This window comes from Myzus persicae, unplaced genomic scaffold (assembly GCF_001856785.1).
Source record: "Myzus persicae strain clone G006 unplaced genomic scaffold, MPER_G0061.0, whole genome shotgun sequence".
In the NCBI taxonomy this organism is placed as follows: Eukaryota; Metazoa; Arthropoda; class Insecta; order Hemiptera; family Aphididae; genus Myzus; species Myzus persicae.
In genome coordinates, this window is record NW_019101124.1 from 495,311 (window position 1) to 517,501 (window position 22,191).

General features: G+C 24.5%; 2 protein-coding genes across 5 annotated transcripts; both read right to left on the reverse strand.

Moving 5' to 3' along the window:
* Positions 1–1,903: 1,903 nt before the first annotated feature.
* On the reverse strand, positions 1,904–11,340 carry LOC111027802 (zinc finger protein 131-like). 4 transcript variants are annotated; one of them, XM_022306244.1, is made up of 5 exons: positions 11,222–11,340; positions 7,224–7,452; positions 5,694–5,870; positions 4,901–5,186; positions 1,904–4,298 (listed from the first exon to the last, which is right to left on the reverse strand). In XM_022306244.1, exons 2-5 carry the CDS (start codon positions 7,425–7,427, stop codon positions 3,994–3,996), a joined length of 972 nt encoding a protein of 323 aa, XP_022161936.1. In that variant the 5' UTR covers positions 7,428–7,452; positions 11,222–11,340; the 3' UTR covers positions 1,904–3,993. The 4 variants fall into 4 exon arrangements, with proteins under 4 accessions (XP_022161936.1, XP_022161935.1, XP_022161939.1 ...); XM_022306243.1 differs by having other exon boundaries at positions 11,138–11,325; XM_022306247.1 differs by lacking the exon at positions 11,222–11,340 and adding an exon at positions 10,885–11,118.
* Positions 11,341–15,119: 3,779 nt separating this feature from the next.
* LOC111027799 (eukaryotic translation initiation factor 2-alpha kinase) lies at positions 15,120–21,783 on the reverse strand. The gene is made up of 15 exons (XM_022306238.1): positions 21,599–21,783; positions 21,411–21,537; positions 21,062–21,209; positions 20,812–20,995; positions 20,335–20,503; positions 20,150–20,278; positions 19,760–19,874; positions 18,213–18,311; positions 17,878–18,146; positions 17,541–17,800; positions 17,217–17,366; positions 16,236–16,749; positions 15,628–15,801; positions 15,406–15,570; positions 15,120–15,347 (listed from the first exon to the last, which is right to left on the reverse strand). The coding sequence occupies exons 1-15, from the start codon at positions 21,715–21,717 to the stop codon at positions 15,165–15,167; spliced, it is 2,805 nt and encodes a 934-aa protein (XP_022161930.1). The 5' UTR covers positions 21,718–21,783; the 3' UTR covers positions 15,120–15,164.
* Between the last annotated feature and the right edge of the window lie 408 nt (positions 21,784–22,191).

Genomic DNA, 22,191 nt, shown 5'->3' on the forward strand with positions numbered 1-22,191 from the left:
GCTTACAGTTAGTTGCAATACACAACCATATTTAAATATTGATAAATATTTATGTACGATCCATTTATGAAAGGCGGAACTATGTTTGAATAAAAGTGGGGTTTTTCGTGGACCACATTGTTTAATGGGCTTTGTTGTTAACTGCAGTTATTTGTACCTATTATTCAAAGAAATATAAGATGCAGTGCATTATTGTAACAGTTCTAGTAAAACTTACTGGAATAAGTGATTTATTTAATTGCATTTTACAACCGACTGTAATACCTGATAACAAGATCAGTATAAGAGTACAAAAATGTTGAGTGATGAATTTTATTTATTTAGAAGAGCCTTATGAGCCTAAAATCTAAATGATAAAATATAATACAATGCAGAGAATTTTATCCAATCATAATAACTAGTTTATTATCTGTAACCAATGGAAACCATTTAAACAAGAACAAAAATATAATATTTGCATGATCCAAAATTAAATTGAAGTGTAAGCCATCCTAAAGCTATGTAATAACATATGGGTTGAAAAACCAAGCAACACCAACCCTTCAAAGTCTCAAGGAATCTATTGATATAACTTTTATCAAAAATGGTCTAGTAGTTTTTGAGTGAATACAGGTCGAACAAAAGTTCATTTTTATATATTAGATTATTATAATCGTTATTAATTATTATATAACTCAATAAACCATTCATTTGCAATACTTTTTTTATTTTTTTAAACAGAATGTATCGCTAGGATTTACTCATTGCGATATCTCCTGAGATAATAAATATATCATAAATCTCTTTCTCTTATTAGATTCACAGAGACAAAAACTGCAAAATAAATTTCATTTTTAAAAGAATTGAAAATACCCACTTTGTAGTTAATTTTTCTGAAAATGTTGACATTTCAACATTTTATTTTCATTAATTTCATAATTTTTAGTATATTCCTAAGTTTATAGGTAAAATGACAAAAAACTGGTTTTTGTCCAATCAGCGAGTCTCCCTCTATAGCTAATGGGTACATCTTCATGGGACACCTTGTATACAAATTAACAGCCCAATATTTTTAAATTAGGTTACAGGCACAATAAAGCCTCCAAAATAATTGCACACACAAGCCGTAACAAACCTAGTTTCCCCACTGCCATTTGGTACATCCTAAGTATATTTAGAAAAAGTTGTATGAGTTATCTGAAATTTATAGAAAATGTATGATAAAATTATGTATTTATAGTAATTTATATAAATAACAGCAAGACAAGCTTAAGGCACATGCAAGCTGTGTTGTCCGTACCAGGCAAGAATTTTAAATGGATAATTGGGTGTGGCATTTTGACCATAGACTGACAATGTACATAATATTATTGTAATATTGCTACAGATCACAAAATACTTTGTCTGCCCTGGACTAATTTGTGTAATGATTACAATTTTTATTTAGGAACAGTACCAATTATTCAATTTTTTACTATGTTCCAAAAACGGGAATGTTTCATGTAATATTTAAAATGTTTATGATATGTCGAACCCAAGAAAATTCATTATTCCAATGGTCTCAAGGTCCTCGATTGTAGGTAGTATGTGTCCAAAATAATTACAATATGTTTGTATCGGGGATAACACAAAAACACAAATTGTTTTACCAAATATTAGTTTTCATTAATATTTAAACAGTCTGTTAATTTGTAAGTAACAGTGCAAAATAAATATCATCTGATATTATATTATATAAGTAATAGGTATTGTACAAAGTCACAAGGATAAATATAATTTTAGAAATAATATCATTAAAAAAAACTCAAATATTTCCTTTTTCAAATAATTCATTTATTTACATACAACAAAAAAAAACCCAACTTAATTTGTTTAACTAAAAATTAGGCAACGTTTTTCTGTTAACAAAATAATATAATAGCTTTAAAACAATGAACAATTAAATTATCACCCTGCGATTGAAATTTCATTATCTACATTATCCTATATACTTACTGAAAAGTTAAAAACACATTTTCATAGAGGCCACTATTTATAATTATTGATATACAATTTATTTTTATACTGAAACCTTGTAATTTTAGTTTATGTTTAAATATAATTACATAAAAGTAATATACAATTCATAATATATTACATAGAGGCCAAATTATTAATTCAATTTTAAGTTTTTTGTGCTTAAGCACTTGTATGATTATTTTAAGAATAATTTTTAACGAGACATATTATTTATCCAAATCCTAGGTAATTAAATAAAGCACAAAATTAACTTGATTGAAACCTAGACATCATGTTTATCACAGTTTATAATCATCCTCAATAAAACAACAAAATATAACAAACACATCGAGATTTCAATCTTACAAAAATTTTTTTAATAAATTGAATAACTAATAAAACATAATTCATTATAATATTATATATGACATATAGTTTTTCTAATAACAATACAAATTCATAGAATTGAGATCTAATTTAACTTAGTTTTTGAAAGTATGCTTTGAATATAAAATATAAATAAATATGACTGAACATCAAGAATTACTGATTTAGATCAGGTTTAGATAGGTTAATTAATTTTTGTCTGTCTGATAGATAAAATAAATTTTCCATTAAATTTGTGTCCAATATTAAGTTTGTTAAATAAGTATTATTTAATATATAAGTGATATTAATTATTAATGTATAAGAATATTAATATTGTATTAGAATAATATATAAATTAATAAATATAATACTATAAATATTATTAAATTTAGTCTCCATATATCACCATACTTCTACATGAACCATTAAATTTTAACTTAATAGAATAGTTTAATCAAAATGGTTAAACATTTTTTTTTTTACTCTCACTATTAAGTCTAATTTTGAATGACTAGCATCTAAATGACGGTAAAAGGCACTTGGATATAACAAAAATAAAATAAACAATCATGCAGGTTCATGGAACATTAATAGACGAAAGAAAAAAATTATCACAGTTCACTAATTCCATACATTTATACACTGCAAATCAATATTCAACAACTGAAACTCAAATATATATCTAATATATATAACCATTTTTATGGTTTCATACTAAAAATAGATAATAATATCCTAACTTTTTTTTAAAGAGGCTGTATCACAGTAAATTTAACAATCATAACCTTTTACAGTGGTCGGTAATAATTTACATAATATTAATTTATCACAGAAGTAAAGAAAAAAATTAAGTTATTGTTCAAACCGTCAACAAACTATATGGAGACATTAAAATGAGCCTACTGTGCTGTTCTCCATAAAAAAATTACATCAGTAGGCTATAATAATTATGTAAACAATATTGGATTAAACATTGGTAACTTAAACTGATATATCAATGGTAATCTATTTTATAATCTAAAGGTATGATATAATATAATATTAATAAATAACATTGAAAATAAATACAAATAGACATATTTGAAAACAATAATTTGATGTGAAGCACGTCAACAAAGCAGCATTATCGCCTGTTGGATCAATCTAAATCTAGATGTGTCTTTAACACGAAAAGTATTGATTTATTTTTGAACTAATATACTTTCTAGCTATATGATAGATGTTTATTAACAGTTATTTAACAAGATTTATAATAGTTTATTATAATATAAAGATAAAATGATAAATGTCTTAAAAGTTTAATTAAGACTCCAAGAACAATTATATTATTTTTTCAACTAGGTAAACGTTTTTGGTACTCTATTGACTAATATTTATGCTTGTAATTTACCTGTGGTATGGTTGAATAATTCCAAAGCAACTTTATACTTTATATTTAAAATGGACCATCTTACATTATTTTTCTATTATCATTTCAACAACAGTATATAAATTTTAACAATATATAACAATAACAATCAAACACTCACACAATAAACATAACAGGTCAACGATTAATATGGATATAACTAGAAGAAAAAATTAACTAAAGGGTAACAACAATAAATTAAACAATAACAATAAATGTATCATACGTATTTTTTTGGGTCAAGTTGATGGAAGCTTGTTTACATTATGTGAAGAATCCACTGTAGATGAATTATCCGTAGTTGTATTATTATTGTTAGGACGTGGATGTCTATACGATACATGTTTCCTTAATGCATCCCTGGATCGAGAAACATGAGTACACACTGAACAAGCATACTGGGCATTTTGGTGGGTTTCCATATGAACGCGCAAATTGTAATGATTACTAAGCTGTTTGCCACATATGAAACACATTGTATACAACTTGGATACAGGTGTTCGAGATTTAATATTATCTGACAGTGAACCCTGTACAACTGGACCTATAAACCGTACATAGTTTTAAAGTCGAGTAGTTGACATAATAAAAATAACTATAAGAATAAACATTTTAATGTGAAAATTTGCTAAATATTAAAAAAAGATCTACCTAATGGTATTCCAATAAATAATATTGGTAGTATACTAGTATGTATACATAGTTGACATTATTATTATTATTAAAAATATACTAACATTTTTAATTGGTATAGGTATAATAAAAATAAGGTAGATGCTTATAAGATAATATTTAACCTAGTTTAATGATAGAAATTTTTTTGGTTATGCTGCTTCAATAGTTTTTTATAGTTAAGACTGTTTTTAAAACAACGTGATACAAAAATGTATTTATTATAATATAGCAAAACGATTCAAAACATACTCTTTCTTTTTTAGCTAGGCCCATTTAAAATCCATCAATAAAATGTACACTAATCAGTATACCAGTCAAAAATTGTTAGAAATGTTATCATATCATGACTATTGAGTACATTATTAAGTTAATCCTGTTATTATTATTATATTTTATAAAATAGGTACATAAAAGTAATGAACAGTGTATTCTAACAGTAATATACTTGTATTAAATTACATAAGTGCATACCTTGAACTAAATCTGTAGGTGTTGGAGCCTCTTCACCGTAAGATACATTTATTTCTGATGTGGACGGTTTGTGGTCAACAGTAGTTGCTAAGTTAACAGTATCATCTTGATTATCATTTTCTGGGACACGCTTACTTAGATCTTGAGCGACGTCTAAATCGGCAAAAACTTCAGTTTCACTTAATGTTGGTCTTGACATCACTCTGTTAAAGGATTCTGATTCTTCAACTCGTGGTCTTTTCCATTTGGAAGATTTCTCAAATGTGCCAGATGTATAACCAGGTACCTGATAAAAAGTTATAAAATTTATCTGAGATATAAACATAAAATTTAATCAAAAATTGAGATTTGTCCTAACATTGGAGTAAGAATTCATTACTAATATAGATTTCAATACATATTATACATATAAAATAGTAGGTAAAATAAACTATTATCATTATATCATTTATGTTGAAGATTTTGTTTATCTATCATCTAACAGCTAGAAATTATTCTAATTTAAAATACATCATATTTACATGACATTAAATAAATAAGCAACATAATATTTTAATTTTCAAACAAATTTTGGATATTATTTATTTTTAGCTGATAAAATGAAAAATAATTTTAAAAAGAAAAAAATGAAATAAGATTTAAAATTGAAAACTAATTAGGTTCTCTTTTCATTTTTTTTTTATTTTCAGTTATATAAAATTGAATTCAAAATTATAATAGCAAGACAGAAATTGTTAAAATGAATTAGGTAATCAAGCTACTAGACTTAAAACTTTAAAAAACCAATACCTACATTAGAAAACTCAGCCAATCCTTTAATGTGTAATGTATCAGCCATGGAAAGCATGCTAGCTAGTTGATGTTCATAAACATTTACTTCACCGCTGTACATAAATGTGACTAGAGCACAGAGATCAGTAAATTCAACGCCAGGCAACACAATCACTGGATGATGGCTTGCTCCTAATTCCTTTAATAACGATAATAAAATGTACAATATTATCAGTTTAGTATAAATTAAGAATATTTTATACACTTAATTATACTAGAAGTTATTAACTCCATAGGAATGTTATTAAGTAATTTTTAACCAAATAATAGTTTATTAATAGTCTATAGTTTTAAGCTTAAATGATAAAATTCAGAATATGGATGCTTCTACACTTTAATGTATTAAAACAAAAAAAATTCCTTTATTTAGTCTTAAAATTGTGATGTTAGAATAAAAAGATTTACAAATTGTTTAATACTAGTCTATTTTCCTCACTTTATATTCCTCGAGAATATATTAATAAAATAAATTTGAATTCAATGATAAATTATTAAAATTGTTAAGTAAATAATAAAAAAACAAGTTAGGAGAGCTCACTCTGTAAGCATGTTAAATTGCCGGTTTTTAAACTAATATTAATACAACCAATAAACTATAATTCAATGTACAAATTAAAAATAAATTGGTAACCTTTATATTTTGGTATCGATGTTTTTAATATTAACTAGTATAAATTTATAATCTATATTAAATATTAAAATGTTGATATTTTTTAATACTGCCTGGTAAATAAACATCATAACACTGTGCACAGGAACTAGTCTATGAACTATTAATAAATAATTTAATATCAACAATTGTAACTATGTACTGGTAACTAACAGACAGACAAACAGACACAACGGAGATAAAAGGTGTTCTAAACACAAGTTTAGAGACTTAAAAATGTAGCGGACAAGTAACTTGTTATAGTTATATTGTTATATTGTTTTGGCCTTAAAATTATAATTATAATTATAATAATAATAATAATAATAATACAATGATATCCACTGTCAAGGTAAGCTACAGAAACAAGTGTAAAACTTTTAGACTGTGAATAAGTAGTTTCAAAAAAAAATGATTTACTAAGATTTATGAAATATTCTAATTTCTACCCCTCAATGATGCTAGTGAAACACTAGTAATTTGGTTTAGTTTGAATACTTAAAAAGTCTTCCGTCAGTTTCTATGATTTGCTTTGAACAGTTTATAATGTCATTAATAGAACTACAAAACCCATAAAAATACTACAAATATAACATAATAATAATTCCTATTATATATTTTTGAGATCTCCAATAATCTCTTATTTTGATTTCTTAACTCTAAATTATAATGTAGAAAATAACATATGTATATTGTATATAAAATAAACTGTACTTTAAATTATAGAAATTAATTATACATACTACAATGATAAAGAAATTATAAATTAAAATTAAATCTTTCGAATTAATTAAAAATGTCATTATTTATATTAAAAATAATGTAATCATAAAATGTTCTTACTTTTGTGAGTGCTTTAAATAACTGTTTGAAATAATCACTACATGCAGACAAAACAACACGATGTGCTTTAAGTGTTCTCAAACCAGCACATAATGTAACATCAGTCAGATCATCATGATTTAAAAGCTGAGGCAGTGTTGACATAAGTGAACTTTGATAATTATGCCATCTGAGACAGAACTGTTGCGACTCCTCTGTACTCATTCTGTGAATGTATGTTTTTACGTAACTGAAAATTATTTTTATTTTAACAACTTAATGATGTAAAAACAAATAAATTTTCTTTTTTAAATAATTTTACTGAAGATGTTTTAATGGTATTAGTTGGATTCAAAAAGTATATACATTTATTTGAAACTTATAAAATTGATTACATTTAATCTACTTTGAATGTTTATCTTGATGGACTTATGATTTTATTTTATTTAGTTAATATTTAAACAAAAATTTTTTGAACTCTAGGATAGGTTAGTTGTTCAACATTAAAATTGTCTTTAAACTTTTTTCAATAATCACCAAACATAAAATTTTGATTTAACAATAATATTATAATTATTTTATTTTTATCTAAAATAAAAATTATTAAGATTAATATTTTGAATACACTTTGCTATTTAATCAAGTGTATAATATGATGTTTTCAACTAGAGTTTAAAAAATATTAGTTTAAATAGAAGCAGCTAAAAAAAATAAAATCATAGGTCTACCAAGATAAACATACAAAACAGATAAAAGGTAATAAATTTGATAAGTTTCAAATAATATAATACACTTCTGGAATCTAACCAATGCCATAATGAAACATCTTCAATACAATTAATTATCTCATTATAGAAAAAAAAATATTTTAAAGATTAAAATAATTAAGCAAAACACAGATAAAATCAATTGAACTGAAAACCTTGAACACTACAATCTAAACACAGTATGGTATAGTTTTATATTTTATTATATACTTAGTGTATCAATGTGTAAACCTACCTACTTTATAATGTGCTAAATACTAATATTATTTATTATATTTATAAATACAATAATACAATAATAATATTTAAGAATTTAAAATAAAGTTTATATAAAAAATAAATATAATTTTAAAAATGTGTTCATGGCTATCTAATACTATTTAAATGATTCTATCTATAAAAACTAACATAGGATATGTCTCAATATGCAGTCTACCGACATTTTGTGTGGTAATTGGAAAAAAGTCTCGGTAAATAAGTCCCCAGATAAGAAATCTCCAATAAAAAAGACACTGAAAAAATTACTGTACATAATTAATTAAGTGTATAGTACTATTAAAACACTGAATAAAATATAAAAATAATAATAAACATTTTAGTTTTTACAAATATTTTGAATTAAATATAATTGTTATAATATACATGGTAATGATAGATGATAAAGAAATCACTGAATAAATTAATAAAAAAAATAATTAATAATTCATTGTGTGTATTGTATATTGATCAAATAGGTACACTGTAATAATATATCCAACTTTTTAACACAAATTAGGGCTATGGTCAAAACATAAGAAGGACGCATTTTAGATTCCAAGTGAAGCAATAAATGTATTGATTTTACAATGATATGAGTTTTTTAATTATTTTTTTCTGTCATCACTTTTTGGAGCAGTTAAAAAACTTCAATCATAAATATCAGTCTTTTTAGTAAGAGATTGAATCTAGTTAGTAATAAGATGTGTCAAAAAAAAATTTTTTTGCTAATTTTCACAGAAATGTTTGACAAAACTGATTCTCTTTGTTTGTCGTATTTCAAAAATAAATAACTATAAAAACTTAAAATAAATTAGATTCAAATGCTAAATTACAACTTTTTATACATGGTATAATTTTCAAAATATTTTGGATGTTTTTATGTTATAGTATTTTGTGAAATCGATCTTTTCAGTCCATTTCATAAAGTGGAAACTGCTTTTACACACTTAGTGGAATACAAAAATATTTCACAAAATGATCAGTTTATCATGAAATGGACACTCCAATTGTGTATTTTTTTCCCGCAAAGTGATCTTTCACATTTCACCTTTTTTTATTTTATTAAACATAGTGTATTTACAATCCATACAATGGTATAATAAGTAAGTGTGATGACTTAATAACAAAATAACATTAATAACAGAAAAGGAAGGCTCCCAGCAGTGCCACATGACCAGAAATTAGGGTTTTAATTTTTTAATTTTTACATTTCATTTTATGAAATAAAACATTTATAACATAAAAATGTATATTGTTATTTAATTATATCATATTTAATACCATACACGGTTTTATTTATTTATGTATATATCAATATTTTTTATGGGTTGATTGATCATACATAAATAAAGAAACCAGATAATTATATACATAAAAAAATAAAAAATTAATACATAAAAATAATTTTAGCCGTAAATTGGTTAAAAAATTTACGAGATTAATAAATAATTTGTGTTTATTTAATTAATTTTGGATCTAATATTTATAAGACAGTTAAACTTGGACCATTTTTATAAATTATAAATATTGATAGATTAAAATAAACTGTTTAAATTTTCAAGTTTCCATAGAATACATATTTTTCAAACCCATTATGGACCAATTATACTAAGTTAAATAACTCAAAAAGTACTCGTTAATATTTTGATTTTGCTAGAATTTGATTTTGACATTTCCAGAAAAATGATCTGCTAAATAATTTAAAGTATGAAAGTTGGTTTTACACCTTACACAACAGAACACTCCTTAAGTAGTACAAACAATTGAGGATTTTTTTGTTTGTACTTGTGGTTGGTTTTGTGCTTAAGTTTTAAAATATAAGGAGCATACTAAACTTTTGCTATTATTACAGTAGACCACATATTTTTTTGTGGATCACTTGTTGAGTGATAGCCATAAGGTTGAAGATAGGTACTGCCTAATCTTTATTCAGTACAATTATGCTCAAAATATTGTTAATTTATCTATATAATATAAGACTTTTCATAATTTAAGTTTAAATCCCATAAAGTTATAAATTTGTAGGTAACTACTTAGTAGAATTCTATATGATGGATATTGAATTATGGCTTTTGAATAATTGTCTACTAATAATGTATACTCAATCATCAAATAATTTAACTGTAAAATCTAAATGTACAATAACTCAAAATTATTTTATAATCAAACTGTATTAAAAATAACACATATAACCCTTTAAAAATTGAAATAGAATCTTAAATACAATACAGGATATCTAATGAAATATCAAACTATATGATTGTATGATTATAAGTTATGACATTATAGAAAAAAAATTGTAAGAAGTAATATCAATAACAAGTTATTCAAAGTATACCTTTAGAATTGCTTAACTTTGTTTAACAAGAAGGTATTTCAAAAAATTGTAACATAAACAGTTGAAGACAGTTAAGAAAACAGAAAGAAGTAAGTAGGATAAAATATAACAGTATTATGAGAAATACTTTCAGAACGGGTAAACAGTAAAACAGTTTTGTAACTATCAATTCAAGTTTTGTTGAAAAAAGAATTTAAATAAAACAAATTTGTTTATTGTTAAATAGTGAAATTATTTTAAACAGGAATAAACAATAAACATGAATTATGTTCAACACAAATACTCAATATAGGTACCTAGCATGAAAAAAAATTCTTACCTTGATATTAAAACACTTTAAAATGAAGATAGTAAATGAAAACAAAGAAATTAAAATATTGTATGACAAAAAGACCAAGATAATGAGCACCCAGAAAATTTGAATTTGATCCAGCCCAATCTAAAATTATAACTCTGGATATGCTGGAAATAGGATTTTTGGGTAACAGCCAATCAGAACAAATATTTTATCTTGACTACGGAAATGTTGAATTTTTATAACTGGTTCATGTTATACTCATGAATCATCTTACCTTTTATTCCGACGATATATTTTACTAGTTTTGTTTGCAAAACCCGGTATTTAATTTAGATGTAAAATAAAAGTGAAAACTTACTTTTTTGGTAAATTAAAACAAATCTTCTATCAAATTTTACAAGCACTTGCACAATTTTTTTTTTATTTTTTAGAATTTTTTTTCAAGTGCACTTGGAGTTTTTGATAAGGTTAAAGAAAAACACGTCACGTGATAAAAAAACAGCTGCTTCTTTCATTTATACATAATTGCATTTCATTGCAAAAATGGCGGGAACATTTTTTTTAAAACGTTTAGATAAAAATGTACCTATTTATGATTGAAGGAAACAAATTGAATAATGGTGTTGATATCTCCATGTAGGTAAATTATTATTCTAATATATTCAGCGGCATAGTTTTGGGCAAGGGGCGGGAGGTGTAAGAAGTTTCCATGATTTCAAACGTCATAATCTCACTTGGTTGTGTGAGTTTGAAGCATAAGCTCGTTACACTATACTATGAATAAATTTGTTATAAAGGTAAGAATATAAAAAATCAATATTGCATTATTTTTTTAAAATATTAAATTGTTAATACATTAATACAATAAATTACGCATAGCTGAAACTCTGAAAACATTATTTTATTAGAAAAAATAAAATAATAATTCAATTATTGCGTATTTAACAGTTTTAGTATTTATTATTTATTTTTATTATGTTAGGTACTGTGTAGTGTTTAATGTTTATTTTCACACTACATTATATTACCTTCTATTTTGGTATATTCGTATATTTTCGATATTTTTATAGTCGTGTTACTTAACTTCACTTATTTGTATATTATAAACAATTAGGTAGGTAATCAAAATATTAATTTTGTGTCTTAGAAAACACCACCAAAAAATCATGTTATAGAAAATGCATTAGCACCTAAAAAGGATCGAAATATTAATAAGGCTCTTGAAAGCTTCATCTTCGTGAAGTATACTTCCGATGTAAAAATAAATGACACAGTTGGTTTTGTTAACCGTGTGTTGTCTCATAGTGAAATGCATAGTTGTAAATGGCAAGGGAGAAATGCCCCCCCCAAACAATTTAAAAAAAGAGGCTTTCGAAAAAAATTATATGATTTATTATAGAATAAATCCATTCTATAATCAATGAAAATACTATATTATTTCACATTAAATTATTCTTAGGCTCTCGTAATATTTAGCTCAAATGTAGAAAAAGTAATGTATGTAATTAAATATTTTATAAGCAATAAAATGAGATGTAAGATTGAATAACCTAAATTTTTTAGTCTATTTAAAGGTAATCTAATCAGTAATCATCATTATCCTGATGTCGAAAAATATTATCATAATAAACCCTGATAATCTCTATTAATAATATTTGATGACCCCCCCCCGTAAATCTGTTCTGGATCTGCAAATACTCAAAGAATTGAAAATAAAATGTTGTTTAATTATTTTTTAGTCTATTTAAAGGTAATCTAATCAGTAATCATCATTATCCTGATGTCGAAAAATATTATCATAATAAACCCTGATAATCTCTATTAATAATATTTGATGACCCCCCCCCCGTAAATCTGTTCTGGATCTGCAAATACTCAAAGAATTGAAAATAAAATGTTGTTTAATTATTTTTTAGTCTATTTAAAGGTAATCTAATCAGTAATCATCATTATCCTGATGTCGAAAAATATTATCATAATAAACCCTGATAATCTCTATTAATAATATTTGATGACCCCCCCCCGTAAATCTGTTCTGGATCTGCAAATACTCAAAGAATTGAAAATACAAGTATAAAAAGTTGGCCGACTGTCACCCCTACCCATCCTAGACGCGATGTCGATATCTGGTTCTATAAAGGTACCTATTTGATATTTTTGATTAAAACTAGATTTTCGGCATTTTAAATATTATATAGATAATTAACTGATTGTGACAATTTTAAAAATATGAAGAATAATGTTTATTTTATATAATTTTTAAAAATGTCGTTTTTTTAATTACATACAATTATGTAAAAAAGGATATCGTTAACAAAATTTAAACTTTTGCCGGTGATTAAAAATTATAATATGATATTATCATGAATTAATTTTTTTTTTATATTTAAATGTCAAATGGTTTATAATATATTATATAATATATTTTGTATAGGAATGAGAACGCAGCATTTATGTGAATATAATATTATATAATAATATATTAGCAATTTTGCAGGCTTGTAGTGTTACCAATGATTTAAAATAAATTAATAGAAACATAACTATAAAGAAATTTTTTTTTTTTCTTGTGATGAATGATAATCAATTAATTTATTTTAAAATTGTTGTTCATTTTTTCCTTGGTCATTTTCACCGACTGCCGATTACCTTTAAATTCTGAGCTGAGGGACAAATGCATTGTCTCACAAATTGTCATGTTATGTCGTTATGACGTGTGTGAATTCTGAAGACACTGTTTCTAGTATAGAAAAAACACTTCAGTCTACAACTTTGAGTTATTCTGGAAGAAATCAGATTTACTTGGTATTACTTTAGTTGGTCAAAAGTAAACATACCCAGCTCCTATTTATGAAAATAATTGAGAAAAAAATTAATTTAAGGTAAACGGGAACTTTTAAACACAAACCCAATTTGGTCAAAATTTACTTTGTTTTTTTTTACTTCAAAAATGAAAAACTATACAGATTTTAAGTTTTTACCAAATATTTAAACTAGTGTCTTCTAATAACAATCAATGCAAAAAATACTTTGTGCTATACTGATAGGTACTTCTAGAAATGCTCTAGCTCTACTTTTAAATTTTTCTATATATTTATAATACAATTTGTATTTATAGTAACCTTGAAAATTTTAGTTAAGGTTCCTCATAAGTTGTTCTTACAATAGCTAAAAAATAAGTATTATAAGTTTATAAGTATTCAAAGTACAAATTTGTACAAAATTCATTAAAATGATGAAAATGTATACTATTTAAACTATTTTGTAGTTTAAAATTCATTCAAATTTGAATTTTATCACCTAATGCTTGAAAATGAACACATTATTAATAGGTATGATATTCATAAATCATTTAAAAAAATTATAAAATAATAAAATAAGCAACACTACAATCATAGATAGGTACATCATTAAATGTATGTTTATAATTTAGCAGAGGAGTATGAAAGAGGTCAATGTCCACCTCTGCCTTACTTCTTTGGGCCACTGAATATTTATATTATGTATAATATATATTTTTATTTATTTATTTATTATTGGAAGTTTAGATAAACAGGTCATGAGTCCATGATACCACTATTTTTTAATCTTTTTTTTGATTGACTGGGATAGTTCCTGATGAGCATTGAGTGATAATAGTGCATTAGAATAGTCAGTAAATAGTTATTAAAATGCTTGTTGTAGAATTCAGATAGTGAAAGTAAGTTGTTTTAAATCAGTGTATAGAGAACCGTTAAATACATAGAATAGAGCTTTTAAGACGGTAGGAGATAGATAAGCTTTATGCATCATCAACCATAGGTAAGATACAATTCAATAAGAGTTTTTCATACTGATGAGGAAATAAGGTATTCCTGTAGATATCCTGATCAATGATATTTGTGTTGAATATTAAATTAAGGAACAATTAAGTTTTAATAGGTAGATGTTTGATTATTTAGGTGTGATTATGTCCAAACTTGTGGATACTTTAGGGAGAATTTACAACCAGAACTAATTTTATTAATATTAAGAATAAAAATAAAAATAACTTTTAAAATTATATTATAATCATAATATGACATATAATAGGCCTTTCTTTAAAAACTATAATAAAAGTATTTTTAACATTATTAAAATGTTTTTACAGTCTTTAAATTTAAGTAATAATAGGTAATAATTAATAATAATTAAATGTAAATTATAATAATATTTGTTTAAAAATAATAATTTAGGTAACTAACATAATATATGATTAATTTTTAAGTTAATGAATGACAAAAATATTTAACCAAAATAAATTATATACACATATATTGTTATTAGTTTTTTAACACTTTTATATTATTACTTTTTCTGTTTTGTAGTTCAAACTCATAAGTGCTATCAGTTAATGTAGGATCTACATTTGAATCGGGGAAACTCAATGGTAGTCTAGCTCTAATACCAAATGTAGTTGGGCGTAATGTTGGATCCGGTGATAACATTAAGCACAACAAATCATACTAAAAAAAAAAATAAGGATAAATATATTTTTATTTTATTTAAAATGTATTCACTTACTTCATTTTGAAATTTTTTCATAAAATGAGGAGGAAAAATATAATTTCTAAGTTGAGTTAATGTTTGGTACCTTTCCATTTCAGTAGTAAAAGGATTGAGCAATTCGAAAAACATAACCCCAAGCGAGTATATATCTACTTTATAATTATATGACTTTCCAGATATCTGCAAAAATTATTTTAAAATAATTAGGTATCACTAAATTACTTTTACATTATTTACCTGTTCAGGACTCATATACAGTTGGGTACCAACTCGATCAGTGTGTTGTTCATTTAACCATTTTTTTTTATTATCGTGTATAGTAATTCCTTCATCAGATTCTATCATTTCTGTAACTAAACCAAAATCACCTATTTTGATTTGGCCATCTAATGAAAAGAATATATTTGAAGGCTAAAATAAAATAAATTATAATAAATTAATAATCACATTATAATATTATATAGGTTTAAAATAAAAATAATATGTATACTTGATTTTTACCACCATGCCAAAATAAATTATTTTTAATAAAAAAATATGAAGTCTGAGATAATATAGATACAATTTCAAAATAAATATAAACATTTTAAACAGGGAATGATGAGTAGATGGATTAAAATTATTTGGTTATGTAAATTTATTTGAATTTATTTAATTGAAAAAATCTAATTCAAGAATAGTAAAATATTTCAACAGAAAAATTACTGAATAAATAAATTAATCTTATATGGTAAATTTCATATAAAATTATATCCTTATTTAATAGTAAATACTAAACAATACTAAATATTTTACAAATTAAACATAATGCAATAATTAATAATTATAATAATTATTATTCATACTTTTAAATCTCTATGTATTAATCCTTGCAAATGAACATATTCAACGGCTTGTATAATTTGGCTAAAAATATTAAAAATAAACGTCATATCTCGATTTTTAGTATTATCTTTCAACCATTCTCTTAAACTATTTTTATGACACAGTTGCATTTGTATGTACAAGTAATGTCTGGTTGCCTTTCGATCACTATGAGCATTGCTTGTTGTATCACACTCAGATTTATATCTTCGTCGTTTACTACCTTTAGTTAAGTTGTCTGAACTTATGTCTAATATGCAATCTTTTTCATTAGTGTCAGTTAACTGATTGTCGAAAACAATAAAAGAAGAATCACTTTTATCATTATATGATCTTAATGCATGAGGGTTATTTAAAATATCAGATAATTCTTCACTGCTTTCTGGAAGCGTTATCATTGTTGACAAACTTTTTGCTCGAACATGATGTTTATTTGGATAAAGATTAGTAACTTGTTTTTCACTAGTTGTTATATTACTACTCATGTCCATATCACTAGAAAACAAAAACAATATTATAATACAAGAATATGACTATGTCAATAAAAAATATCAATTCCAAACTATTTATTGATTGATTAATTTAAGTATAAAACTAAGCTATTAATTTTTGTTAATTTTTGGAACCAAATAGGAATGACAACAATTATTTGGACTAGGTGCTAATGGTACTATACTATGATTTATTAGATTTCAATAAGAAATTCTGGGTTTTCAGAATTTTTTTGGACCTATACATAATGTATACCACATTCTGGCTCACTAATTTATTTTCTACTGTGATCTTGATGTGTCTAATTTAAGGTTTCTTGGATAAGGTTCTATAACCCAACACCCACAGAAAATTCATTCATTACTTACAAACATTCAAAAATAAATGATTATAAGATAAATGCTTTTAGATATACTAATTTATTTACACACGGTGGAAAAATTATGAGTATGAATTTTCTTTTTATTTACCCAGACTTTTGCAGCCAATCATCATCATGTTTTTCTTGCCAGCCCCTTGGAGGTTCTTCAAGCCAAGTATTGAAATACCGTACAATATGTTGATGATCTAACTTTGCTAATGCTTTAACTTCACGAAGTACACGATTTCGAGATTCTTCTCTAATATAAATAAATCAGATTTTAAAAATAATTTATGTTCATACAGTATTGAGTATTTAATATTTATTATTAATTACTATAAGTTTATTTTGTGCATACATATTATACTACATGGTAGCTTATTAATTATAATTAATCATAGTGATTTATAATCTTCTAGTACTATTATCTTACTGTGATGGTAAAGGTATCCTTTTAATAGCATAGTGGCAGTCATCAATTTTATTTCTAGCCTCAAATACAATCCCAAAACCTCCTTTTCCTAAACAATGGATTGGTTCAAAATCTTGTAAATATCGGGATTTAAACTCTACTACTGGATGTATTTGTTTTTGAACAATACTGGGTATTGAAAACTCAACACCAGAGTCTTTACAACAATCAATATTGCTTTCATTTGGTTCTAAAATTTTTTCAACGCCTTCGTTTTTTTTCTGATAATAGAAATTACACAATTATTTATAAATAAAAAACTCTGTATGTATTTTATGTAAACAGTAATTCAACTTACAGAACGATTGTTAATAAAAGTAATTATTCGTGCCAAACGAGACGGGATGAAGATATTTATCAAAATGGCTGTTATTACACTTATAAATAATACTTCTTTCCACCAATACCATAGTGAAACAATAATTATTTCAACTGGCATTTCAAGTCCTTCTTCATATTCAATAACACTTTTGTGATTATTTTCATTTTCACTATTAAAACTTTCATATTTCTTTCCATCTGTTAATATTTTTGTTTTTTTGGGGCCATTAAGATAATAACCATTACCTAAGAAAAAAAAAAGTAAACTTATAAAAAAAAAAAATAATGATATAATTTTAGTAAAAATATTACCATTGATGTACTCTGATGCATATAAAACTGATATAGCTGTAATTTTAGATACATCATCAGTAGCTTGTACAGCTGATGGATTTTTTGAAATTAATTGACCTTTTAAATAATAACAATTATACAGTTAGTGTAATATATAGTTACTTTATTAATTCATCTATTGATTGATATTTATTAAAAATATTGTTTTTATTTTAGAATTAGATATTATTCATTACTTGTCCTGGCTCTGGTTTTTTTTAGAATTAAAAGAAGTTATGCTCTAAAAATATACTAGATATGCTATTGTGTTTATTTAAAAACAATGTAATGCATTAGTGTCGTCTTCATTAATATAAGCTTGGAAAACAAGATTGTCTGAGTAAATATGAATACATTCCTAACATTCCTGAATTCATTAAAATTAAGATAAATTTTTTTTTGATCCAGGATATAATCTTGCTAGATAAAAATTCCATCATTTTTTTATGAGCGAATAATACATAGCAGTGGTGCCCTATATAGAGAGGTTTATTGATTATTTTTCTAATTTTTCAGTGAATATTAGTTGAATATTTGTAGGTTTTTTAGAGAATGTTAGCATCATATTTTAGATGTTTAAAGAGAATATAAATGCAGACTTTACTTATGAAACAGTGAACATTGTCACACCATTGATCGAAATAACATTGAGACAATCATAAAGTATGCAACTGTCAAAAACAGCACTTGGTAAGTATTGTTGAATGTTTGGCTTCAAACCTGAAGACCATCATCGTAATCGCTCCTTATATCTTACCCAATGTAATGGTCGACATAAACAAATTCATACTTTAGTCATTCTTAGTGTATACCCATGAAAGTGAACATTATGGTAGAGATGAAAATGAATCATAAGTAGGGATTTTATTTATTGTATAGTGTACTCTCTATAACTTAAATAAAATAATAGATAAATATAGTATACAATATTATAGAAAAAATATAATTTCCATCATATTGAATAATATAATACATATGTAATATGTATAGGTATTAATAAAAATAAAAATATTTTTTTTTTTGTTAAATGTTGTTTTTTATCAACTTAAAAGTATGTAAAAGAAATATTTTTAAAAATGATAATAGTTTTTGAAATAATGAGTGGTTCATAGTAAAAGAACCATCCATAAATTAGGAAATTTTATTTACCAGCTGAGAGCCTGTGAATGAATGGGAAGAGTTTGTTCGGGAGATTTATTATTATTTATATTTGTACTATAGTTGTATAATATACTAATGCATTATTATCAAAAAACTGTTAGTGAAAAATATTAATTTCAAGTTCACATTATTATGTATATTATATATTATAAGCTAGTATTTAAAATTAAAAAATTTAGTTAAATGTAACTCTTAATGTAATATTGTAACAAATAATTATCATTTTAAATGCCAAATTTAAAAAGAATAAAATTAAACGAATAGACTTATCCATTAAAAAATTTAGAAAATCAAAAAATCAAAATCTTAATATTCTAAAACATTTTAGAATACAGTTAGGGTACTTTTTTAATCCTAAGACTTACTAGATATTGGTTTCCAAGGAATCCTAGATTGATCAATTTCATCGTCTCCAATTAGTGATTGTTGATATGAAGTTGGATTAATTGCAAACACTTTATCATTTTCTTGAATATACAACTGTATAAAGTATAGTGAATGTATAATCATTAAATAATATTATAAGCTATGTTACTATACTAATTTTAGATTGCACAATAATTTGATACATTTTTCTCTATTTAAAATATTATAATGAAATAGAGTGCAATATCAACTACGAGTTGTTATTTGATGTTTAAAAGACTATTAAATATAATAATACATTAAGCTTTAATATACATTTGTACAACCCAATTTTAGTATCTAAGAATTGATGTAATTGTAATCTATTAAGTTTATATAAATTATTATACTTGTTTTTCATGCATCCCAAGGTAAATTACAGGATCTATAGAATTCACATTGTGATCGTGTTTAAATAAATCAATCGATTCAACTTTCCCATGTTCAAATTTCCAAACATTTACAATAGGGGACTTTGACTAAAATTTAAATTTTAAATTAATATAAGTTAATTAAAATATATTTAAAAAAATACTTTGTGAGTCCAAACAACTTCTTGAGGCCGGTCAATTGCTACTGCTGTTACAACTCCTTTGGGGATATTTATTTTAAAATCAAGTTTGATACTAGGGTTCGTAGTATGACAATTATTATTCAAATCCATAATTACTTTTATGTCATGTAACCCAACACTAAAATTCCACCTAAAACAAATATAAATTGTTCAAAATACCTATAATTGTGCTATAACATACTATAAATCAAGAATATTAGCAAAGTGCCATCAAACATGAATCTCAAGTAGAATAAATATTTAATACCACTAAATCTATGAATAATTATAATTCTGAAAAGAAAATGTGTGTTCTTTAACATTTTGATCGATAATTGTTAGCAAAGATATTATTAATAAGCAAAATCCAGTAGAAGTTAACTTAGAGGGAAAATAAATATCATACTGTGATTAAAATTATTGCATTAAGTTAATTTTAAATTAAAACTAAAACTCTACCTTTCTATTCCAGTAAGTGTGTCAGATGCTCGGATAGTTTGTGTTTGTCTCTGTAAAATCAAAATATTTCCATCTATGCCCGTGAAACTATTACTTGGAATATTAATACACTGATCCATATCACATTTATATAATAATTGACCAGTGTTCATATCAACACCATATGTTTGACTTATCTTTCCGCCTTAAATAACAGAGATGTCTAGTTAAATTAATATATTTACTAAATACATTTTTTTTTTAAACATACCAGACATTGATAAACCATCATATGGAAAATATGTCTTTAATAATGAATCAACTGTAAAGGGTAAACGATCAAGATTTTCGCCATCAAATATGTACAAACTACCACTCAATGATGGAATCATTCGTACCCAATGGCCATTTTTTGACAACTTCAAATAAAAGGATTTTAAATTAATAAAATATTTTATTCAGGTGTTTATAATTTTCATTTATTTAGTAGAAATTATATTAATCTACCGCATAGTACAGTATACTGTTGAATTATTCACTATCTAATTACTCATGTTTTTACACACATAATAAATCATTTTAGCTTGTTTAGGTACTAATCCACTTTTTTTTGTTTTTACCTCTGGTTGGCCAATATTAGAAGATAACAATGCTCCTGGCTCAGTTGACAATTCCCAAGCTTCTGTTCCACCATCAGCAGTATTTAATGCTGTAAGTTTTCCATCCAAAGTACTTATGAATATAAATCTATGGTGCATAAAATATTTATATTATTATAAATTATGAACACTCTTCATTATTTACTTACTGTTTATTGACTTCATCATTTCCTCGGCAAACTGATTTGTCACAGAGGACAAACACAGTTTGTACTCCAAAAACTATTAAGACTACTTTTAATAAATACTTTATTATAATTAAGTTCATTGTTCACGGAATTCATAAAAAAATTCAAGAGACATACTTAAAATGATTATAAAACTTATTCACATAAACAAATATTATTGATAACAATAATAACAATAATAATGATAATAATAATAATAACAAAACAAGTAGGTAAAAAATATTAAATTTTATCAAGAAAATCACATAATTATAACATATTATTTACAAAATGTAGATAGTGATAATATAACAGATTTATAAACGTACAATCGTCAATCATCGACATAAATAATAATAATATTAAATATACTCTAATACCATGAATAAGGTATGAACAAAATATTATTATTATACCTACTCAATAGTCTATATTATTATAACTTATGAGTTATAAAAACATAATCACAGATATATAATTATACAGATAGTTGTAAATCTGTGTTGATAATAAAGGTGGGTAGATGTTTTTTTGACATTCACTACCACTCTTAAGTATAATTATAGATATTTAAT